Source organism: Chlorocebus sabaeus, chromosome 20 (assembly GCF_047675955.1).
Source record: "Chlorocebus sabaeus isolate Y175 chromosome 20, mChlSab1.0.hap1, whole genome shotgun sequence".
In the NCBI taxonomy this organism is placed as follows: domain Eukaryota; kingdom Metazoa; phylum Chordata; class Mammalia; order Primates; family Cercopithecidae; genus Chlorocebus; species Chlorocebus sabaeus.
In genome coordinates, this window is record NC_132923.1 from 25,350,199 (window position 1) to 25,374,902 (window position 24,704).

The 24,704-nt window shown below is 47.4% G+C and overlaps 1 protein-coding gene across 2 annotated transcripts; it reads left to right on the forward strand.

The window, feature by feature from the left end:
* The first annotated feature begins 5,406 nt into the window (after positions 1 to 5,406).
* Positions 5,407 to 22,772, forward strand: DENND2D (DENN domain containing 2D). Of its 2 annotated transcripts, none has more exons than XM_007977609.3 (12): positions 5,407 to 5,689; positions 10,192 to 10,367; positions 11,255 to 11,367; positions 12,008 to 12,077; positions 12,766 to 12,843; positions 13,977 to 14,117; positions 15,305 to 15,453; positions 17,695 to 17,872; positions 20,709 to 20,750; positions 21,159 to 21,243; positions 21,576 to 21,815; positions 22,268 to 22,772. In XM_007977609.3, exons 1-12 carry the CDS (start codon positions 5,632 to 5,634, stop codon positions 22,342 to 22,344), a joined length of 1,407 nt encoding a protein of 468 aa, XP_007975800.1. In that variant the 5' UTR covers positions 5,407 to 5,631; the 3' UTR covers positions 22,345 to 22,772. The 2 variants fall into 2 exon arrangements, with proteins under 2 accessions (XP_007975800.1, XP_007975801.1); XM_007977610.3 differs by lacking the exon at positions 5,407 to 5,689 and adding an exon at positions 7,350 to 9,594.
* The last annotated feature ends 1,932 nt before the right edge of the window (positions 22,773 to 24,704 follow it).

Consider the following 24,704-nt stretch of genomic DNA (forward strand, 5'->3'; position numbering starts at 1 on the left):
TTTGTTAGGCTAAAATGCGTGTTTCTCCTTCATGATCTTGAACTACCCTGTGCTTATCTTAATCCCAGTATCTCTGCATTATATTATTCCTGCAAGAATGCAAACTGTGTGAGAACGCCTTACTCATCTTTGTAGGATCATGTAAGTCTTGTGTTCAGACCTGCCAATGGCTTTCCATTCCAAGTGCTTTAGGTGTATTAGCTCATTTATTCCTTAAAACAACCCTGTAAGGTAGATGCCATTATTATTCTATCAACTATGAAAAAACTGAATCACAAAGAGGTTGAGAAACTTGCCTGATGTAACTGGCAGAGCTGAGACACCAACTCAGATAGTCTGGCTCCAGAGTCTGCAGAAAAAGTACCAGAAAACCCGATGTTTTAAACTGTGGGTCACAACACATTTTGGGGGTGAAATAATTTTAAGGTGCCTCAAACAAGGATTTTTTTTTTTAAGTACAATAATAGAATGGAAGAAAAAAGAGAAATATCAGCATACCTTGCACATAGTAGGAGTGGTATTGTTTTGTGAAACTTTTATTTGTGTATTACATGTGTGTATATTACATGGCACTGAGATGCCATGTAAAATGTATTTAGAAGGCTCACTGCGTTAAAACATAAGGAGAGTTATTACCTCAGGTAACAAGCAGTGCAGAGTGAAGGCAGCTTCAGGCCTGACATGCCATCCCTGACTCCTGCCCCATTATCCTGAGAGCCTGTTGTCCCTGTTCTGCTACACAAGCTGGCTTCATCTCACCAGTTCCTGTCATCATATCCAAACCCAGTGATGCCCACAGGCAGGGAAACAGCATCATTTCTGGAGAATCCTATCCCAGAAGTCCCTAGGAGATTGCATCTTGCCTCCCTTACTAGATTAGACACCTCCTTACCTCCCACTGGCCACACCTGGATCACATGGCCACCATGAATCAACCTGGGGGAAGGAGACCAGGACTACCACGACCAGATTCCACCATCTGATACACCTCTGAGCAAATCTATCCATACATCCAGCAAGGGTAAAGGGGGAAATGAGTCTTAGGCACCCAAAGTGTTTGTCCTGAGTAGAATCCAGAAAATAAAAAATGTTTAAATTAATTTTCTGTCTCCTTAGAGATAGAAGCTTTCTGCATACTACCAATCTATTAATTCATAAATTTATTCACTCAACAAATGTTTACTGTTTATCTAATGTATGCCTGGCACTGTGCTAGGCAATGGGGACACAGAAGTAAGAGAAAGAGATAAGACCCATGCCTTCTGGGGACGACTCTAGAAAGGGAGAGAGTAGTTGAACAAATAATCTCAGAAATACATATATGTAACTACAAATGGCTATAAATGCTCCTAAGGAAATGGTGTGGTTGAGGTTGTAACAGGAGGATCTGATTTAGATGGAAAGGGGAGGTGGTCAAAGAAGTCTTTTCAGAAAAGGTCGTTTAAGCAAGATATAAAGAATGAGTAGAAGTTAGTAGAGTGGGGAGTGGGAGGAAGAACATTCCAAGTAGAGGGATCAACACACACAAAATGTTGGGATTGAAATCTTAGCACTTTAGAAGAACAGGAAGAGAGAGAATATAAGGAGATTTCTGGCTCTCAAACATAGAGCAGAGACCCTTTCTAGGAGAGAGAGAGATTTGAGAACCTCTTAACTCCAGAAACTCTTTGTGGTAACAGAAAAGGCTATCTTTGTTTCTAATATTCAGATATTCTTTCCTAATCCTGGATATCATTGCTTGTTTCTGGAAGACATGTAGGTTATTCAACTCATTTCTCATAGGAGATGAGAAGGCAAGACTTCAGATGACTTGCAGTATACATGCTTTGAGACAGCTTGAGCTTTTGTTCATCTCAAAGGAAGAGGAATTGTGCAGGTCAATTGATGGTGGCATTCTGTATTGATGGGCCTATCCTTGGGGAAATATGGGTTGCTTTTGTTTTGTTGTTGTTCTGATGTCTCTGTGCCAAAAGAAGAGATTAGATTCTAAGTATGAGACAGGGTTTCCCCGTGAATGTAATAAACATTGCTCTTGTCAATCATTCTGAAATATGCAGATATTAAGACAGGGCTGGGTTCAAGGGCATTCCCACTGGAGTCAGGTTAGCTAATCCCTGCAAGATGGGGGCAGCTCTAGGGTTAGGGAGAGAAGTGCTCCAAAGAGGACCCTCATGCAGATCCCAAAAGCGGTGATATTTTATGTTTAAGTTTTCCTTTTATAACATGCTTCTCTTATAAAACAAAGTCTTAACAAACCTTCGACTAAGTCTTAACAAAACCTCCTCTGACCTCAGCTATCTCCATATGGAATTGAAGATAGAATCATTGTCCAAGTTGGGCAAAATGGCACAGGGGAGAACAATAGCAGTATGTCTTCAGATAAATGGGTATAATTGTGGAAGGGAAAGTAGTAGTTTGAATTCCCATGATGGACTCTAATGACCAGTGAATATCAGAATTGGTCTTTGGAGTGTGTGTTTCTTGAGGCTTCTCAGAAATTCCTGGAGATACAAGCCTGGTAATAGACAGTACTTTCTGCAATTAAAAGAAATGGAGCTGAGACTACAGTGATTTAAGCCTTAAAGGTATGTATGAAGTTTGGAATTTGTATTACAAATATATTCTTTCCAATCCTCACAACTGCCCTGCAAGGTGATTTTATTATGTCAGAAAAGTGAGGCTCAGTGCAATGCGTAACCCAAGGCTACAGGGCAAGCAAGAGGAAGAGTGGGCTCAGGTCCAAGTTCGTCTGTGTCGGACGCCCAGGCTCATTCTGTTATGTCATACTGACTGCCTCCTTGAATATTAGTGTGCTTCCTTTCAAGACCTTCAAAAAAGGGAGGCTAGGGTGATTCACTTCCACTCTACAGCCAGACTAGGAGAATGACCTAGGGGACAGTGGAAGATGGCAGCTACAAGAAGAAAAAAAACCTTTCGTCTTAACAGAAACTGAGGCCTCCTGTGGTATCCTTTAACTTCTTGCTACCTTATCTATACATTTATCAACATCTATAGCCATTTTCATTTTTTCCCTCAGATAAAGTTTCATTTTCCCAACCAGGCGCAGTGGCTCACGCCTGTAATCTCAGCACTTTGGGAGGCCGAGGCGGGCGGATCACCTGAGGTCAGGAGTTTGAGACAAGCCTGACCAACATGGTGACACCCTGTCTCTACTAATGATACAAAAGTATCCGGGTTTGGTGGTGCTTGCCTGTAAGCCCAGCTACTCAGGAGGCTGAGGCAGGAGAATCGCTTGTACCCAGGAGGTGGAGGTTGCAGTGAGCCGAGATCGCGCCATTGCACTCCAGCCTGGGCAAAAAGAGTGAAACTCTGTCTCAAAAAAAAAAAAAAAAAAAAGTTTCTTTTTCCCGTTTAACGCCAAACTTCTACCTAAGCTTCTAATTGCCCCCTCCTCCCTCTTCTCTCAGACTCTGTTCCATCTGCACACCCTCTTTCTTATACTTTAAATGTCTCCCCTTGCTAGTTCTCATTGCTATACCCATAATATGCTCTCATCTTTCCCATCCTAACCCATCACTTTAAACCCCAATTTTCCTCTATGGATCAATTAACTTGTTCCTATTATTATCCACACTTCTCAAAAATGCAGATTATACTTAGTTAGCTCCACTTCCTCCCATCCCAATAATTTCTAATTTTATTCTGAACTAGCTTCTTCCTGTTTCATTACCTTCATTAATGTCACCCTAACATCCTAACGAACACTTTAAAAATCTTTTTAAAGTATCATATACATAAAGAGAAGTGCTTAAGTGTTCACTGCAAAGAAAGATCACATCGCGAATACATCTAGGTATCTACCACCTGGTTAAGAAATAGGACATGACCAGCATCCTAGACAGAAATGCTATGGTATTCTCCCAGTCATTATTTCCTCCTTCCTCCCTAAAGGTAACACCATCCTGACCTCTCATACCGTAGATTAATTTCACCTGTTTTAAACTTTATATAAATGGACCCTTACATAATGTACTCTTCCGTGTCTGGCTTCCTTTTCTCAACATGATGTTTGTGCAATGTAGCCATGTTATTGCATGCAGCTGTTGTTTATTTTTACTGCTATGTAGTACTTCATTATGTGAATATACTGTGATTCACTCACTTTACTATTAATAGACATTTGAGGTTATTTCCAGTGTGAGTCTGTTTCAATAAGACCCCCTTGAACATTCTTGTACTTATCTTTTTGGTGCACATGTACACAGTTTTCTTCATCTGTTTTTAAAGAAAGGGAGTTAGTTTGGTTGGGAACACCACAAAATAGACTGGGGAAGTTAAGGCACAATAATATTCAATCAATTGGACAAGTTTATCATGAGCAACGACTGTTATTACACAGAGATGCGTAAGACATGGATTCAGCCCACAAAAGGTACTTAGGGAAGGGAAGGGAATACACAAAGAATAGGGAACAGCAACAGACTGTAATTAAGTGCAAAATTGCATATGGCCAGAGTAAAGTCAACTTTTAGAACCTCTGGGCTAAGACTAGACAGTTAATACTAGGGCTGGATAACCAATTCTGGCTCACCCGTGGTGACTGGAGAGTCACCCGGAGGCCATGCCTGAGGAGAGGAAAGAGGGCTGTAGGTCTGGGAGTCAGGCCCACAGATCCCAGATGTATTTCTGCCAGAGTACCTTCTTCCCTGTGCCCACCCCTCCTGAAACGGACCCTAAAACCTTGTAAACAAGGCAACCCCAGATGGACTCTGCACTTTCCAGCCCTACAGAAAATGTTCTGAGAGGGAGCAGGGAACTAGGGCAAATCTCCCAGGAGGAAGTGGGCTTAGCAGACCCACAATGTCATGGTTGATACCTGAAGTTTAAAGCCTGGACATATTTGCAAGTTAATGAAGATGTGAAAAGGGAGGAGCGGAAAGGCTGCACTGAAACTCAGGATTAGAAGGGGAGAGGGGACTACTGCAACAATTATGACAATAACCGTCCCTTGAATTTGTATTATGTAACAACCTACAAAAAGTTTTCTATATTCCTGAACTTTCACATTTCTGTGGAATGGGAGGGGTTACCCCCATTTTGCTGGTCTGTTCAAGGCCAAGTTTGAATGGAAGGCAGGGTCAACTCCCTAATCCGCATCTCCAGTTCCTCCTGAGGAACCGCAAGAGTGAGAGGACAAGTAGGGCAAGAGACCTGGAGATGGTCGAGGGGCTAAAGCAGTGGCAAAGGGAGAGGTGGAGGGATTGGAGAGGTGTGAGGACTGAAAACTCTCTTTTGGGATTCGTTTGGAGCCACCTGGAAGGCGGTGATTTCAGCCAGGACACGCGCTTTTGCGGACTGTAGGGGGTAGCTAAGTCAAGCCTCCCTGGGAGCCCCACGGAGGGTGGGAACGAGGTGGCGCCGCCCAGTCCCGGACGCGCGTCGAGCGCCCTCTGCCACCCCACGCCGCCCTGCCCAGGGCGAGGGCAGAGCGGGCCCGCCCAGGTGCGCCCGGGGGTTGGGCCGGAGCCCGGAAGGTGCGCCGCGCCGCCCCGAACCTGTCCCCTAGGCCTCCCCCCGCGTGAAAGTGAAAGTGTCGGACCCGAGGAGGTCAAGGATAGGGGGGCGGGGCCAGCGCGGAGCTGGGAGCGGGCGCCGGGCACTCGAGGGGCCATGGATGGGCTCGGCCGCCGCCTTCGAGCCAGCCTGAGACTGAAGCGCGGCCATGGGGGTTAGTGCCGGCCGGGGAGAGCGCGCGGGGACGGCGTGGGCACCGGGGAGCCGGCGGCTGGGGCCCGGGGGAGGGCGGCACGGGGCGTCGAGATCCGGGAGCAGTTGGAGGGGGACTCAGGAGGCTGCGCGGGGGCAGGTGAGCGGGAGGGAGCGCGGGGAGAGGGGAAGAGGGTCAGGTGGGGGCGGGGGCGGGACACGACGGCGAGGCCAGGCCTGCGGGGGCGAGGGGGAGGCGGCGGGACACAGGAAACCGTTGTGGGGCCCCGGGGCCACGTGTCCTTCCATCCAGGAAGCTTGTGGTGCAACCGCAGTGTGCCTGAAAGCGCCCCGGTTGTGGTGCCCTCCCAGAGGCACTGCCTCAGCTCCCGGCGTGCCCGCCGCCCCATCCCATCTCGCCGCCCTGGGACTCCTCCGTGGCCTTTGCCCAGTTCCTCGGAGCCAGCGGCCCTGCCCCTGCCCCGCAGATAGCCACCGGCCACAAACACAGGTCTCCTCGATGACGTTACCATCCCCACCCACCTGCGGCCAGGTGCCCTTCAGAGTGCGGCCTCCAGCGGAGCGGGGGTAGAACCTGCACAGCTGCTGCTTTCCAGCGTGTCGCCCAGACGGGGCACCCCTTCCCTTTCCCTCAGCGCCGCAACAGTGAAACGGACATAATTCCCCCATCCAGGATTATGGGGATTAAATTAGAAGTCAACTGCTAATTTAAAGCAGCAGCTTCTTTTCTTTCTTAGCAGAGCTCTGGGGTTGGAAGTAGAGCAGTTAGAAATTCATTCATTTATTCATTCCTTCGGCAAATATTTGTAAGACTTACCACTAGCCAGTCCTATGGCTGAGCAGCCATGACCCTTAGATACTTTGCCTAGAAGTCCTACCGTCTGAGGAGCAAAGAGTGGATTAGAAAGTGAGCAGGGGCCATTCCCAGACAGCCTGCCCTTTCCAACATTGGCACACCAAGGAGGCCAAGTGAGCCCCTCTCTTAGCCCAAGCCCCAGAGTTGGGAAGACCTTAGGGAGTGAAGTCAGTGCGCCCTTCTTTGAACTGCAGTGACCTCTATGAGTGTTCTGTTCTTCATCCTGTTGCCATTCCTCCTGCCACACCCTGCCCCCTTTGCAGTGTCCTCTCTAGACACAGATCTCCAATATCTGGCCATTCCAGCTGCACCATCAGGGAGAGGTCAGAAACCACAGTTTGGGGCAGAGGCCTAGGACCATGCAGTGGTGGGAGCAGAGGGCAGGATGAGGCTAACATTCTGTCTTCTCTGGAGAGCACTGGCCTGGTCTGTCCTGGTCTTCCCAGACCCTGAGACATCTGTGTGAATGGAAGGGGTCTGCCCCCTGCAGCCCAGAGGAGACATTCCAGTTGTTCCCACCTACCCCTGCCCCAACACCAGGCACTTCCTGATTGTGCCTGAAGGAGCTTCCTGATACTGAGAAACTGTAAGAACTGAGGCCTAATACTTTTTTGGCCAGGAGCGTGTGTCCTGTTCATCTTCCATACCATCCTCCACCTGCCTGGGGATTCTCCCCCTTCCTCTTTGCCTTTCTGGCCCCAGGACAGTTGCGTATTAGGAGGGAGTGTGTGTGTGTGTGTGTGTGTGTGTGTGTGTGTGTGTGTGTGTGTGTGTATCCTGGTGACAAGGAGTGATGTGGTGGTGGTCCTGGCTTGAGAGCACCTGAGCTGGAAGGGATGGGCCAACTTCCCAGATCAAGGTTCCAGAAGGTCCCCTCACCTATATTCTGGACAGATCTGGGACTTCAGTCAGGTGTCTGTGGGAGAGGCTTTCTGGTGGAGGAACAAGTGTAACCAGATTCCTGACTTCTCTAGAAAAGGCGACTCCCTCCTCAACTAAAACTCAGGAAAATAATTCCTTTCTAGGGCACTGGAGGTTAAATGAGATACCTTATATGAAACATGAGTTTGATGGAGGTTAGTTTTCTCTTATGCTTTTCTCTCCTGTGGATAACCCCTTTTGAAAGAGGGGAGAAAACAGTCTTTTGCTGCATTTCTTGGGCCTCATCCCAAAAGTCTAATTACTTTCTTTTGTCAATGATTTATTAATTTTGCTATTCTCTTGGCTTTCCTGATAAAGCAGATGAAAATGATCTGAAAATACAGCCCAAAGGCTTTAGGGAAAGGCATAATTTCGTTAGAATCTGGAAATGTCAGTGACAAGATTCTGTTTCTCAATGTCCTTTGAAAACCTCTGTGGGATATTTGATGTCAAATGCATCCAGAAGGCAGGAGCATGGATGTAGAGCTTTCCTAATCCCCATTCCCAACAAATCCTGCCAATTTTAATAGCCTTTGAATTACTTTATGCCTCAGTGTCCCCATCTGTATCAGGAAGATGCTTGTTCCTTAGACAGGTGGTAAGGCTTGTGCAACAAGTCCGTGTAGCTTGCAAGTAAGGTGTGGTGCCAGCTCCAAGTGTTCTGGTTTGCTCTTCTCACCCACTACAGCATTTGAACATCTTTCTTTACTGTAAATGAGTTTGGCCATGAGTCCTGGCTTTTACTAGTCCCACAGAAGCCAGGTCTAGAGCTCTTAGAAGCAAAGCAGCTGTTTTCCCTATCCTGGCACCCCACTCTCTTCCAGAAGGCTGCTTATTCTTAGTAGGAGTGGCAAACACTGGCGCCAACCCCTTTTGCCCCCTGCTTTCCCTTTGAGACAGCTTCCTGGCAAAAGCTTTCTCTGCATTTACTCATTCAGGGGTTTCTGTGAGAATCCAAGGTGATTTTTTGCTATTCCTTCTCTCTTACCTAGCCTCCAGACACAGCAGTGGGCCAGCAGCTCTGCCTGTAGCTTGGGCAGTACGGCTGGCCTGGCCTGATCCAGAGGAAGGCTGAGCAGGTGTGGGGGTTGGGTGGAGATCACCACTGCCACAGAATCACCCTCAGGCTGCTGGTGCAGTCAGTCCCCTACCTTGAGCTGGGGACAGTCTCCTGAGCTAGTGCTTCCTATTTGAGAAGAGGGACTCTGCTGGAACCCTGGAACAAGTGCCAGTGACAGAACTCTCCAGCGGGTGAAATTCGCCATTGTAGCTATTTCCAAAATATCACGAACTCTGGGCTTAGAGATGGATTTTGCTTTTCACTGCACCATCAGGAAAGGAGGCTATTGGATATTGACTTCCAGAACTCTTTCTTTTGTTGTAAGAATTAATCTATTTGGATAATTATTAGGCCAAGTCTATTTATCTCAATCAGGGGAGGACAGTGGCATCCCGGCTGCAGAGAGTGTTTGGGCATGTGCTCTAGGTTGGGAAGTCCTGGAAGTTATAGAATTCAGCAGGTGGCCCTGCTGGGGTTTTTGACTTCCATTGACCAAGTTGAGAAGTGAAAGGTCAGCAATCTAAGTGATGGAGATATAGGATCCCTATCCTGAGACCAGCCAGTTTCCACTGCCCACAGTCTGATGCTATCCACTGTTGTCCACTGTTCTAAGATTGTAAATAAACTCTCTGCACAATCTGCAGCCCAGATTCAAAACCCTTAGCCCAGAAGTAGCCAGACCTTTCTGGCTTCTTTCAGCCAGAGGTGTTTGCTCTTGACCTTTTCTCTCGCCACACCCTGAGGCCCTTGGGAGGAGCTGAGATCTGCACTGCAGTGCCAGGATGCTGACTCTGTTGGTGCTGGCTGCTGCTGCCTTCCTGGGCCCCGTCACATCCTTCTTGCTCAACTACTGGGTGCACAGGATGGAAACTTCTCTCCCTTCTCTGGAAGACAGTGCGTGGCTTGGCTTCACGGAGTTGTGGCTGGAGACTGAAGCAGCCCCTTTCTCAGGCTTTCTGTCACCAGTCTGTCTGTGTTAGGGGAGAGGGGAGTCCGCTGTGTCCTGAAGGCCCAGAGATGGAAGGACAAGTGGTAGGCCGGGTGTTCAGGCTCTTCCGACGTCGAGCAGGTCAGGACTGGACTGCCCACTTCCTTGTTTTTAGGGTGACCCTCTTAGGCGGGACTGTTTCTTCTTTGAAATACTCCTTCCTCCTCTTACTTTATATCTCGGCCTCCACATGGTTCCCCATGTGACTGGGCCAGGAGGTTTCCTCTGCTGGTTTTTAAGAACTGGTCATGCCCTCTGTGGGGCTAGTGTGGTCACAGTCACATGCCCTTTGTGCCTGTTCTTATTCACTTAGTATGAACTAAACTCTCAGGCCATATTGTTCCAGGATTGCCAGAAGCACCCGACAGGTTAGGCAGTGTCTGTGGTACCCTGGGGCCTTGGCCTCCAAGCGGCCTCTCCAGCACATTTCCGTGGCTTCTGCGTCAGTGTTTTCTTTCCTCTGCTTGGTTCCCCATGGTTTCAAGTCTATCAGGGCAGGTGTGGAAACTGCCCATTTGGCCCTGATCCTGAGTGACTGGTGGTGCTGGCCAGTATCCAGGTATCTCAGCATTGGCAAGGTGGCCTTGAGGTGTGTAGGTCACCCAGATTCTTACAGACTCCACTCCAGGAATGGATCAATGAGATTATACTAAATGGGCTCTGGTGTCTTGGTTTCAGGACCGCCCCAGGACAATTCGGGGGAAGCTTTAAAGGAACCAGAAAGGGCCCAGGAGCACTCTTTGCCCAACTTTGCTGGGGGGCAGCACTTCTTTGAATACCTTCTTGTGGTTTCTCTCAAAAAAAAGCGTTCACAGGATGATTACGAGCCTATAATCACCTATCAATTTCCCAAGGTAAGGACTGAAGGAGGGGCAGGGCCAGTCAGAGGACTGGGGTGTTTGGAAGGTGGTAGGGGTGGGGGTTCTACCTCCTTCTCCCCACCCTACCAGGGCTTGAACCTGGAGCTGCCCTGAGCTCTGAGCTCGCTGCTCTCCATTTCCTTCTTAGCACAGCCCCAGTTCTCTGTTATCACCCACAGAATCTAGGTCTAACTTCTTTGTGAGGGACTGACCTAGGCTTCCTAGCAGGGAAACTAGGCTAGATATTTTGCCTTTTAGGGGACCTCATAGGTCTTCCAAATCCCATTTTCAGTCACCCTTTTCTGTAGAGAAGCTTACCTTCTGCCAGACCTCCTAGAATAAATCCCCTCTCTGGGATGTGTGGGAAGGAAAGAGTGGGGCAGCCATGTAACTGGTAGGCAGGCACAGTCCTCTGCCCAAGCCCAAGCATCAGACTCTTTCTTGTCTGATCCTGCACCAGGGGTGGGAATCCTCATTAACCCTTCTCATTAGGAGGTGTGCCAACTGAGCTGGCCGCTTCTCTTCTCTGATGTGGTGCCTCTCTGATGTTGTCCTCTCAGAGGCCTGGGTCATTTCAGGGCCTTTCCATATTCAACATGGCCCTGTCCGCTTTCTATGTAGATCCTCAATACTGAGGTCGAAGTCAAGCTTATGTCGAGTTGACTGAGGAGGGGCTGTTTCAGCTTTGGAGTTGTTCCAACCAGATCCAGAATGCAAACTGTGTAGATTGATGGGCAAAGGCATCTTTGCCCCTATGCTAGTGGAGAAGCTTATCCCTAGACTGCTTTAGAGCCTCAAAGGAAACCCACCAGCTCTGAAGCCCTCTCCTCCTACCTCTGCCCCCAGCTTCACATCCACTTGTCTTTTCCTTTTCCTTATAGCGGGAGAACCTGCTTCGGGGTCAACAGGAGGAGGAGGAGCGGCTACTCAAAGCTATCCCCTTGTTCTGCTTCCCAGATGGGAATGAGTGGGCATCACTCACCGAGTATCCCAGGTAATTGCTCAGCCTTGGGCAAGGGTATTGGTTTTGGAGAGAAGGAACACGTGTGAGTTCTGTGGCTCCTGTAGCCTCCCTCACTGTTGTCATTTGTTGATTTTCAGCCCAGGAGTGTAATTGATTCATTTGAGAACATCTGGCCTGGGGTCCCTCAAGGCCAAGGATATTAGCTATCAGTTTGATCAGGCACTTCTGTCCAAAGAGCTAGATTCTCCCACCTGTCTTAGAAGCAATAGTTGCTGCTTTTAATTCTGCTGCTGGCCCAAGCTGGACTTAGCAGAAAGCAGTTAGCCTCTAAGAAGGCGATGTAGCAAAGACCCTTCTAGCATGAGCCCTGGAATTCGACTGCTTGAGCTTTGACTTCACTATTTATGAGTTGAGTGACCTTGAATAAGAAGCACCCTCTGGCCTTAGTTCCTTAATCTTTAAAGTGGGGATAATAACTGAACCTGCCTCAAAGAGTTGTTTTGACAATTAGATGAGATGATGTGTTTAGGGCTCGACACCAGTGAGCCCTTACTCCTATGATTAATCAGCAGTTCCGCTTTGCCCTCCTCTCCACCCTCTAATCCTGACCACTTTCCTGTTTTAGAATCCAGTGAGCAATGCAAATCAAGCCTTGTCTGCTCTTTCTTAGGGAGACCTTCTCCTTCGTTCTGACCAATGTGGATGGGAGCAGAAAGATTGGATACTGCAGGCGCCTTTTGGTCTGTGCAGCTCAGAACTGCCCCTTCCTTTCTGCAGTCTGCTCAGCTCCATGGCTGGGCTTGCTCAAGCCTTAGCTGTAAAAGTCCAGGCTTGTTGGCAGCACCAGTTGTAGAGAAAGCACAGCCCAGGACCTTCTGCCATGCTAGTGCTCCCTCTGCAGCCCCACAAGCACGAGGACCTGATGCCTCTTCTCCCCCTGCTGGTCAGGCTCTGGTCTGTGCTCTCCCCGGCTTTTGATAACTTTCCTCTTTGTGAGAGGCTCCAACTGACTCCTCTCCCTGCTGCTCTACCCAGGCCTGCTTACCTTGGACCCTGGAGCCTCCCAGAGCAGAGGCTGGGATTTGGACAGTTAGTTTCAAATCTCAAGTCTCAGAAGGATTCCCCAAGTCACCTTTACAGTGCTTTCCTCCTTAGCCATTTCTTCATCTCTAAGGCACACTTGCTTCCCCTCTTTGCTGACCCCAGATTGTGTTGGCACTGAAGGTGGCAGCACTTGCCCACCAACTCACCCAGTACCCTCAAGGATTTCTTCTTTTGACCCTGGTGACCACTCTGACCTCCCTGCTGCACCCACCATTCCCCATAAATTCCCCCTCCCCAGCCCTCAGCCTTGTGCTCCTTCATACCAATTGGGAGAAACCCCTGGGGAGGCTGCAGCACTGAAGAAGCCTCTCTGTCCCTCCCCAGCCTGCCGGCCCTGGCCCTCGCCTTCCCAAAGTGTACTGCATCATCAGCTGCATCGGCTGCTTCGGCTTGTTCTCCAAGGTAGGGATGGAACAGGATTCCTCAGGGCCTGTTTGTCCTGCCCATCTTCTAGGCTCTCTCTGGCTGCCAACCCTGCCTGTGCAACCTAAGCCCTTAGTGGAGCTCTTCTCCCATAGCCAGAATCAGCTTTAAAGTACACTTGGGAAAACTGAGGCAAAGGGGCATGCACTTGGCTTAAGGGAAAAGTGGAAATTGAATCTAGGGGACTGGACTCCTTGCAGAGACAGCTACTGTTCCCGCTCTAGCCAGGTAAGAAAGTAGTTGAAGTAGGACAAGGGGAAGAAACTTCTGCCCCGAGTTTCAATTTCCTCATCTGTCAAATGGATATAATAATCTCACCTTCCTATCTCACTGGGTGGTGTGAGGTATAAATGAGGTGATATATGGGAAGACTCGTTATAAAAGGCAGAGCACTAAACAAATATGAAGGAGTTATAAGACCCATTCTGACTCCTTCAAGGGTAGAAGAATAGTTGAGGTCCCCAGGACTTCTGCTGGAGCTAATTTGAGTGCCAGTGCATCTGAGTCAGGATTTGAGCAGAATCCATGGGGGCCATGCCATCCATTGGTGACCAGAAAGGACTTAATTATGCTCTGACCCCAGCAGGACCTTAGGAGGAGGAAGGGAGGAAACTCTGTCAGTTTTTGCTTGGGTAAAGAATTCCTTTGTGCAGTGTTCCTAGGGATGGAGGCAGTCTCTGACCCCGGGAATCTATTGTGGGAGTTGGAGGACAGAGTGGTACCAAGAGGCTTAGGCTTCTAGCCTCCTGCTGCAACCAGCATGAGTGGACATGGTACCATCATGGGTGGTGAGTTTACTCTGGGATGACTTCCCAGGGAGGTGCTTTTATGTTGGTGTTAAGAGAGGGGAAGAATATGGATTGATAGAGAGATAATAAAAAGGAAGCAGGAAAAAAGCAGGTCTTACATGGGACATAAACTGCAGATTATTTAGCATGAGCCCAGCCTCTGCCAGAGAGGGAGAGACCAGTTCATGGAGGGCCCTAGAAGATACATGAGGACCAGCTGAACCAGTATGGGAACATTATGACGCTCTGGGGCATGTAGAGTCTCTGCCACCTGCCCGATAATGTCCCTTTGAGCCGTGCCTCCCGTGGTTCTTTTCTCTGCAGATCCTGGATGAAGTGGAGAAGAGACATCAGATCTCCATGGCTGTCATCTACCCGTTCATGCAGGGCCTCCGAGAGGCAGCCTTCCCTGCTCCTGGGAAGACTGTCACTCTCAAGAGCTTCATCCCCGACTCAGGCACTGAGGTGGGTTAGCAAAATGGGTGAGACCGTCCCTAGCTGGAGAGGGTAGGCATCTGTGGCAGCTCTTACCACTGTTCTTCCATTAACCAGGTTAAAGTACAGAAAAACTGAGCAAGATGGGGACTAGGACTTGGTTAGAATGAACAAAGCTGAAATCAAGCTCAAATTTTCTGATCCTTCTAACTTGATACCCACAAGCACCTAGTTACTGCTCAAGCCACCAAGACTTTTATTTATAATAAATAAACCATGTAAGTTGAGGCTTCTGGTGCTATAAAGGGCTTTTCCCTCAGCCCCCAGACTGCCAGTTGCCCCCACGCCCAATCCACTCTCCTTTGTTTGTCCTGTCTCTACCTTACAGCCTCCATCTGTCCATTTCTTATCATCCATCCCCACCCCCGAGTCTCCACCCATGCATGGGGGAATGCTATTGTTTTAAGGCACCAAGCACACTGAGGCAGCAGGTACAACACCGTTCTGAGAATTCCAGTCCTGACCCCTGGAGCTCTGAATAGTCTCTGTGCCCCTTTAAACTTGGCTTCCCCACAGGAAAATAAGGGGAGAAGCTAGAAACTTTCACTTTCTAGAAAAATTAGTACTGAATGCTTGCTGTGTGCCAAACTATATCATTTTCTGGGAATACAGTGGTGACCAAAATGAATGTGGTCCCTGACCTTTTGGAGCTATAAGTCCACTGGGGAAGATAGATGTTAAATAAACACACCAGTGCATGTTGACTTGGAAATTATGTAACTGGGATGAAAGGAAAAAAATAAAAACAGGGTGCTACATAAGAAGAAGATGGGAAAGTATCACGCGGCCAAGGTGGGGCCTCTGTGACCTGAAAGAAGGTAAGAATGAAGGGAGCAGAGCAGTGCAGGAGGAGGGCCCCCACAGTGAAGGCTGCAGGCAGAAAAGATAGAATTGCTCAAGGAACAGAAGCCCATGTGCTGAAGCGCAGTGAGAGAGGGGTGTGTGCTCAGGGAGGCGAGTGAGGGAGGATGCGGGACATTATGGGCCATACTCGAGATCACATCAATGCTGTCCTCCAGCCAATTAGCAGGGGAAAGAGAGACAGGGTCAGATTCACTCCTGGGGGAAGGAATAGAGGCTGGTAGAGGCCCAGCACTCCGGGGTCTGCACGATCTTGCAGTGTAGTAACACCTTCTCTCTCTCTGGTTTCCCCACAGTTCATTTCACTGACACGGCCCCTGGACTCCCACCTAGAACATGTGGATTTTAGTTCTCTATTGCACTGTCTCAGTTTTGAACAGATACTTCAGATCTTTGCCTCTGCTGTGCTGGAGAGAAAAATCATCTTCCTGGCGGAAGGTCTCAGGTGGGCCCAGCCCCTGAACTGCTCACCTGAACTGCCCAGCATCCCTGAGTTCAAGGGAACAGACTGGAGGTTATCCAAGGAAAATGGGCTGTAGGGCCCATGTGCCCACCCTCCTGTTTCTAGCTCCTTGTTCTTTAAACCAAGAGAAACAGCTGTTTTGAACCACCCCCACTGCCTCTTCCTCCACACAGGGCTGCTGCCTGGGCCTGAGGAATGCTCCTGACTTAGCTAAGGGAAGGACAGGAAGTATTCCTGGGACAGCTCAGGTGGGACCAGTTAGGGTGGATGTAGACATGATTCTGCCCTTGCAAGGCTGAGGGAGGGTGGAGAACAGGGCAGGAGGTAGATACTCATTCAACAAACATTTATTCTGTGTCAACTGTTTGCCAGATGCCAAGCATTGGGAAATACAAACTTCCCTTCACCTGAAGGGGATGCAGAATTATATAGTGGTTGAAAGCACAGGGATTGAAATCAGCAGAATTAGGAGGTCTAAATCCAGTTCTTCTACCTTTAGCTATGAGGTCCCCCTTAAGTTAGTTTAACTTCTCGAAAATGGAAATAATGATTGTGATTACCTCATAAGGTTGTGGTGAGGATTAAATGAAATAATGCACATTAGGTACCTAACACCCTGCCAAGCACATATTGGTGAATGCTAGCTGCTATTCTTAAGTTCACGGTTGAGTATATCCCTGTGTGTAGTGGAAGCAGGGTACTATTGTGCCATAGTCTCTACCTCTTAGGGGCTTCAGATCTGAGAAGGACATGGGGAGACGTAATAGAATGGAGAATGAAAAAAGTCATAAAACAGTAGGGGTGGGGTGGACCTTCTGTTCATATCTGGGGAGGCAGAGAACCAATGATTTTAGGTTGACAATCCTGCTTTTATCTTTTAAGGAAGAAAAGGATGTTGGGGACTCAATAGAAGTCAAAGGGTCAGGTGAATGTCATGGGTTTCAGAGGAAAGGAAACTTGGGCAACCAGTGGGGTCTCTGTGTTGAAGATTCTGTAAAAATGGGTGATAACCAAAAAGGAACTAGTTGTAGGTAATCCTTGAAGGGAGTGGCATATTTTGCTTTGGAAATAGCTCTTTCACTCCCAGCCCTGAATGGAAACCAGAAGTTCCTGTGTGGCTAGAGCTGGGATTCTGCCTTTCCTCCTCAGATCAGTGTTTGGAAAGTGAAGGTTGGCAGGATTTACCTCTCAGACGTTTACTTTCTTCAGGGAAATCCTACCACTCCCCACTTCCTTCCCACACTGAGTTTTTCAGCTCCCTAAAGCTTAGCCAGGGAGGGGACTTCCAGTCAGCTAGCCTCTCAGAGACTCAATTTTGCTAATTCAGGAAGTGCTAGCTTGAAACCCAGAATTGAAACAAGGATTCCCGCATCTGTGCTTTTATTGGCCTTGACTTTGAGGCAATTTGGCTGGAGGAAAGAGCCACGAAAGCCAGGGGAGAAATGAGAAGACAGAGAGTGGGACTGTGTGTGTGTGGTGGCGAGAGGAGTAGGGTCCAAGTTGTGACTTGGGCAGGAGTGACGAGAAATGCTTCACTGGAAAGTCTTGAGGAGCCACCTTTGTGGGACTTTCCGTGTAGGAATTGCTGGGCAAGGGTTCTTAGAACCTGGGAATTTCCCAAGCTACTCAGGCAGCAACCTGGTAATCTTTAATAACCTTGAGTGCCCAGAGGGGACTGTGTGGGGGCAAAGGCTGGGGGTGAGGTTGGATAGACATAGGGAGGTAAAAAGGCCTTGCCTCTCGGCTGAGCCTCCAGTGCTTACTTAGTTGTTTGTTTCTTAACTACACTGTGAATTCCTTAAAAGCAGGGTCAGTGTCTTGCTCTTCCTGGTATCCACATCTGTGATGTAGGCTCACAGTTGTGAGCACAGGCTAGGGGCTCCATCAATTATCTCCTTGAATGAAAGCAACTCTTCTTCCCTCTTCTCTTTGGAGTCACTTTTATTTTTGGCCAGTAGTAAGTTGAGAAGACTAACTGGGAAAAGAAGGGTCAAATTGAGGTCCCCCTCTTGATAGTGAAGCCTCGGCCTCTCTAGTTTCTGTCCCTCCCTCCCTCCCAGCAATGTACATTCAAGCTCTGTGACCAGCATGGCCCCCAGACTTGCCTTTCTGCCATGGGCACGGGCAGCACTGCTGTAGCTGCTGTTGGTGGTGGGCGATGACAGGTGTGTAGCATGGAGGTGCAGGGGCCTCCTGACTCTCATCCTCTGTGCTCTGTCCCAGCACCCTGTCTCAGTGCATCCATGCTGCTGCTGCGCTGCTCTACCCCTTCAGCTGGGCGCACACCTACATCCCTGTTGTCCCTGAGAGCCTTCTGGCCACCGTCTGCTGCCCCACCCCCTTCATGGTTGGAGTACAAATGCGCTTCCAGCAGGAGGTCATGGACAGCCCTATGGAAGAGGTATGATGTGGCAAGAAGAGTGCATGATTTGGAGCCAGATAGACTGGGATTCAGATCCCAGCTCTTACAGCTGTGTGATTAGGGGCAAGTTACCTTACCTCTTTAAGCCTGAGCTTTCTCATCTCTAAAATGGGGATAACAGTGGTCACTTCCTAAGGATTCTGGGGGAAACCACCTGCATAGAGCTCCTAACCTGGCACCCAACACACAGTTGATGCTCAATTAACGCAGGCTCCCTTCTGAAGGATTTCCCTTTAGGCATAAGGCACAGCGGATAGCTTATTCAAGGGTGATCACACTGTTCCATGCCAGCTGACCCTGATGAACAGTCTTCGGGGTGTCCCATCTCATCCAAATGGATGACACAGCTGGTCTATACAACACACACCCCATTGGAATGTATTTGAATTCCTTGGAAATGAGCTAACGTGGCCCTCTGGCAAACTGTGAGTCTTAAGAATGCAGCAAGTCATCTTTCTGAGTAGCTCAGAGCTAAATGGGTTAATGAGGATACAGGTCTGAATCCTTTTTCATTTTGTTAGCTTCTTACATCTTGGCAGTGCCGCAGACAAACCAGAGGACTCAGTTGTGAAAATGGGCATTAAAAGCATAAATCTATCCCCACTGTTGGAAAAACAACTCAAAGCATGTGCTTTAGAGTGATCAGTAGGGACTTTCAAAACATAGCATGTTGCTGTATCTTAAGCCAGAAGAGGGACTTGGGAATATCTGCCCTGGCCATAACCATTGACTCATTCCAAGAGATTACTGAGCTCCAGAGACTTATCCAAGGCCACACAGACAACAGTGGAACCTAGCACAGATAAAACCAAATCCCCTCCTATAGAAACTATTGCTGGGAAGTAAAGAAGAAGGCTGTGTTTCCTTTCTTTGCTCCACTGGCCCCTCATCCTTCCTTAGGACTGCTGAGTACACATGCCCTTTGAACCAGCCTTAGCTTTGTGACTAACTGGGACAGAGTATTAGCCCCATGTTTAGCAATAAACATTTAAATGTCCCAACCCCAGAAGTTATGAAACTTCCTGACTCTGCAGCTCCAGCTCCCTGGAAGCCGTGGCACCTCTCCTGATGGCCGGTCAGACTCTGGCTTTTGGTAAGGGATTACTCCACAGACAATAATATGCCCAAATACTGGAAAGAGTTCTGGGAACAATCTTGAAAAAGAAATTATTTATACACACTCTTTCCTCCCAATCCCTCAAAGGAACAGTCTTCCTTCCATGAAGGCATCTGAGCCTATGTATACAAGTGGTTTCAGGCCTGGACTAGTTCAACTTTTCTCCCCTGATGACAGATAATTACAGTGCATGCTCTATTTTTTGGCATACTTTCCACTCTCTTTCCTTGTATTTGGAAGAAGGGACAATGGAGGAATCATTCTCTCTACTGTCAAGACCAAGGGTCACAAATGGAAAAGAGAGGCCCAGCAGGCATTTAAATGACCAACACATGATTTGGGAAATTACGGTAAACTGGTGGGAACATTCCCTGCCTAAAGCAGGCAACTGCTACTCAGTTCCATCTGAGTGTTGTCCTTTAGAAATGTGGACCCAGTGTTAGATCTCCTGACTTTTCAGGAGAAGCCCCAAATCCAAATTTTATGTGAGATAGTCCAGTTTAAATATTGGAAACCAAATCAATTATTTAAAAATACTGTAAGGATCAAAGAAACAGATCTGCTGGTTGGAATCAGCCAGCAGGGTGCCTATTTGTAATCTCTGGTCTAGACTGAAGGCTCCCTGGGCAGTTCCAGCCCTGTGCTTATCTTACCTGAGGACTGTAGACACATGGTCTCCTCACTTCCTTTCCTTTTCTCTTCCTGTTGACCCTGGGCTCATTTCTTTCCTTTGCTGTTTCCTGCTGGAAGGCCCAAAGCTGTGAGGGAGTTTTTCTTTTTCCTTTTTTTTTGAGATGGAGTCTCGCTCTGTCACCCAGGCTGGAGTGCAGTGGTGTGATCTCTGCTCACTGCAAGTTCTGCCTCCCGGGTTCATGCCATTCTCCTGCCTCAGCCTCCAGAGTAGCTGGGATTACAGGCGCCCGTCATTACGCCCGGCTAATTTTTTGTATTTTTAGTAGAGATGGGGTTTCACCGTGTTAGCCAGGATGGTCTTGATCTTCTGACCTCGTGATCCACCCGCCTCGACCTCCCAAAGTGCTGGGATTACAGGAGTGAGCCACTATGCCTGGTGGGAGTTTTTCTAATAGAAAATTGTACATAAGTTGTTGCAAGCATGAAAAAAAATAAAAAGATATTGGTCTCTGTTCTAGAGAGCAGGGAGTTGAAGGGGAATCATAGAGAGAGGAATGTCATCTCAAGAGTATCAGTCTAGGCTTGGAAAAAAATTGGTTCTCTTATTAGCAGTATAGTATGACCTCAGGCAGCTTCTTTGGGTCTGTTTCCTCATCTTCAAAATGGAGATGGTATCTGCCTCACAAGACTGTTGCTTGAGATCAAATGTGTAAAGCACTTATGTGAGCAATCTACTAAATGCTCCAGGTAGAAGCAATTTCTGCAATGTTTTATTAAGGGAGTGACTGGCTGTGATTTCTCCATCTTGTATTTCCCTTCTACCTTAGCTCTTTCTCCTACTCCCTTCCTACAAACACCCACACCCTTTCCTCAGGAAGGGAACTGAGGTTTCCAGAGGGGAATGGTGAGAAAGGAGAATGCTAGACAGGAAATGAGAACTGAAGATATTGATTTTGTTGCTACCTGGGCTGAAAGATACAGCCACAGGCAGAAATCAAGACGGTAAATCCTCTAGAGGTCTTTGAAGAAAGGGGACCAGAGAAAGCCAGTCTATGTTTATTTCAGGTCCTGCTGGTCAATCTTTGTGAAGGAACCTTCTTAATGTCGGTAAGTGTCTGGGTTCAGATGCCCTGCAGGTCTACCACTCTAGTTTCCACTTATTTAAACAAACATTAAGTTCTTTGTTGAGTGAGAATCTGTGCTAAAAAGACCGCATCTCTCTCAAGGAGCCCATGGACATATAAACACAGATGACTTCACTATAAGACAATCAGTGATAGTGCCTTTTAAGCAAGGGATATAAATAAAGTACCACGGGGGTGGAGAGGATTCCTTGCTAATGTCTAGAGTCAAACTAAAGGCCAAGAAACAGCTTGTGTTGTTTCTGTCCCATGTGGCTGATTATTTGTGGGTGGAGTAGGGGTGTAGAATTCATGCCCTCCTTATGCTTTTCTGCCAACCTGCTTCACTCCACACTTCCTTCCTGCTTGACCTTGGAGCTCTGTCCTCTTCTAGGTTGGTGATGAAAAAGACATCCTGCCACCGAAGCTTCAGGATGGCATCTTAGACTCTCTCGGTCAGGGGATCAATGAGTTAAAGAGTAAGTCCTTACTCTTATTTTGGGTCTCTCCAGGGAGTGCAAGGGCGTGATTCTCAATCATTCCCTTCCAGAACTAAAATGAACTCACTCAGCAGTCCTAGAACCAGCCCTAGAGGCCTAGAACCTAGGGCAAGTCTGAATTTGGGATTGTATTCTTCCTAAGTAATGGCAGAGAACCCATACCCAGATTGCCATTTCAGTCACTAATTATGAACCCTACCCTACGGCTTTCCCCAGGAGCTTTCAGCCTGCATGAAAGCCACTCTTGGAGGGGAGTTTGGGTAATTTCATCCTTCTGCTACCCTCTGAGATGGCCTTTATATCTCCTGCAGCTGCAGAACAAATCAACGAGCACGTTTCAGGCCCTTTTGTACAGTTCTTTGTCAAGACTGTGGGTCATTATGCTTCCTATATCAAGCGGGAGGCAAATGGGCAAGGCCACTTCCAAGAACGATCCTTCTGTAAGGCTCTGACCTCCAAGACCAACCGCCGATTTGTGAAGAAGTTTGTGAAGACACAGCTCTTCTCACTTTTCATCCAGGAAGCTGAGAAAAGCAAGAATCCTCCTGCAGGTAGTGACAGTCCCCATCAGTCTAAGCCCATAGAGGGTTACCTCTAGAATAAACAGGAGGGGAAAGAAAGAATACTTCTCTTTAGAAACCCACAAAAGAGGTGTAGGCAGACTTTTATTAGTGGAGTTGAAATGACATAACCCGCAACCTATGAAAATGTCTAATGGGCTGCCATTTTGTGGAAGCTGGTTTACTCATTAGCCAACAGGACTGAGCCCTTTCCTTTGTTTCAGTCTAGAGCTAATTCCTACTAAGTATCTATCCTCTGTTTATGGGCTCCTTTTTGGACAGAACTGAATGTTTGGATCTCCAGAAGCCTGTGAGGCCAGAGACATCCTGGCAGGGATGGGAGTATGGGGAGCAGACAGGATATTTCTGATCCTTATTCCTGAGCTCATTATAGTCTGCCTGATCAGATCAGATGCCTCTAACACCTGTATCTGAACCCACAGGCTATTTCCAACAGAAAATACTTGAATATGAGGAACAGAAGAAACAGAAGAAGCCAAGGGAAAAAACTGTGAAATAAGAGCTGTGGTGAATAAGAATGACTACAGCCACACACCATTTCTGGACTTCAGCCCCTGCCAGTGTGGCAGGATCAGCAAAGCTATCAGCCCCCCAAATCCATAACCTCACTCTGAGTCTTGGTATCCAGGTATTGCTTCAAATTGGTGTCTGACATTTGGATCCCTGGTATCGATTTCTCAGGACTTTGGAGGGCTCTGACACCATGCTCACAGAACTGGGCTCAGAGCTGCATTTTTTTGCAGAGGTGACACAGGTAGGAAACAGTAGTACATGTGTTGTAGACACTTGATTAGAAGCTGCTGCAACTGCCCTCTCCCATCATTACAACATCTTCAACAGAGAACACACTTTGTGTTCGAAAGGCTCAGCCTCTCCACATAAGAAGTCTGTGGACGTGTAAGGATGAGAGTAAAGAGGAAAATCTTATTTTTATGTGTGTCTTTGGCTTTTACTACGGGTGGAGAATGAGGAAAATAAGGCAATGAATATGAGAATCAAGTGGACTACAAGTGGAGGACCTGGCCATGGTGGTCCTGAACCTGGGGATATGTTTGGAGTGATAGAATCATGGGGGGCAGCAACTCTACTTCTTCTAAGAGGAAGGGTAAGAGATACTGGAAAAAGCAGCAGCAGCACTCGACACAGGGCATCCAAGTCCTTGGTTTGGAGTCAGGTGTGCTTTCCAGAATCCTGGGAGGAGAGGCTCTTCACTGAAAGGAAGCAGCTTCAGTCTAGAGTAATTTGAGGATAGGAATTTCAGTCAACAGCAGCCTGTGAAGAACACTACATGGCTTCCATAAGTAGGTCGGTTTCCCCATCACTTTCAGTTTGCACTAGTCCTTTACCTTCAGTCTTGGACATCCTACCTCCAACTGATCTTTATTTTGAGCAGCACAGTTCAATTCTTTAGCTAAAGATGAAGGGATCTCTGCACTGACATTCTTCCCCTTTGAGAAAAGAATCCTAATTTTAAGAGTCTGAAGGAGTTTAGTGGTCACCTAGTCTCCCCTCCCTTGATAACTCTACCGATAGTTTCTACTCAAGCATTGGGAAGCTTTTTTAGAACAATCTTATCTTCAAAAATTCTACCTTTTTAATGCATGTATTTGTGGCCCTCAGAAGTTCCTAAATTCTGTAAAAAGAACACAAAAGTTTCTGGAGGGTGGAACAGGGCATATTGAAGTTAAAGCCAATGTAATTTGCTTTTGGAAGTGCAGAGACCTAATGAAGGTGGCAGATGTCCCACTGTCCACACACCATGCTTAGCTACACTACTATTCTTCACAGCTTCTAGGAATTACATTTTTTTTTTTTTTTGGTAGTTTATGGTAGTGGTGCCTAAATATGGTTGTACCTTCAAAGGCTTCAGAAAAGGAACTGGAATCCTGAGAATCTTGTGAAAACACCCTCTAATGCCTCATCACAAATATACCAAATTATCTCCAGTGATAGGACCTGGAAATCTGTACTTTCTTAAAAGGTTCTTCAGGTAAGGTTTGCTGAGGCTTATTACAAATGTACCCTTGATTTGATGCTAATGCTGTATTTAGGGCTGAAGGATGCACACACTAAATATCTGAGTGCTTTTCAGATTCCATCTATGCTGAAAAAGAATGTAAGAGAATAAACATATTTCAATTAGCCCTCAACATGTTGCTTTAGAGCTTTAGCCCACTAAAGCCCAGTATAGTATAGGAGAGAACACTGCACCAGGTTTCAGATCTGGATTCTAATTTTTGTTCTGAAAAATAGCAACCGACACTGGCATGCCATTTAACCTCTCCAGGCCTCAATTTCCACTATAGATAATACCCGATGTGTCAGTAAGACAACTGATGTAACTTTGCCAAACAAGTAGAATTATCCTTCCTTCTTTGTCCTGCTCTGTCCTAGCTTTCAATACTTGATCTGCCCTAACATTTTCCTGTATGTACTTCTTTATCCCAGATATTGGAACAATTGCTAGCAAGGAAAGGTAATGATGGATTTTCATTTCCCAATAAAGTCTGGCAAAGAAATTAAAGGTTTACTTCTCCTTGCTAATCCAATCTACACAGGATGGATGGAATCATTGAAAGTGCAAGCAAGGAGCGCTCTGGCTGCCATACAAGACAGTGTAGCTACTGTTTATTCCTGATTATGGGACAGGATATAGATGAAAATCAATAATAAGACACTCATTTTAGCCAATAGTTTAAATCTTTTCTCCTGTGTTCCTCTTCTTCAAGCAACTGAATGATCTGTATAAAATAGAAACATATCTGGTTCCCATTTCAAACTATAGTACAGATACCAAAGAGGAGAGTGCCAGAAAAGAAGAGTACAAAGTAACCCCTTAGAGAGGCCCAGGCACTTGCT

Excerpts from the sequence above, each read along its gene's own strand:
- DENND2D (XM_007977609.3), top strand. The coding sequence starts at position 5,632 with ATGGATGGGCTCGGCCGCCGCCTTCGAGCCAGCCTGAGACTGAAGCGC. Across the intron at positions 15,454-17,694 it reads TTCCTGGCGGAAGGTCTCAG|CACCCTGTCTCAGTGCATCC; the intron begins GTGGGCCCAGCC and ends GCTCTGTCCCAG. Across the intron at positions 20,751-21,158 it reads AAGGAACCTTCTTAATGTCG|GTTGGTGATGAAAAAGACAT; the intron begins GTAAGTGTCTGG and ends GTCCTCTTCTAG.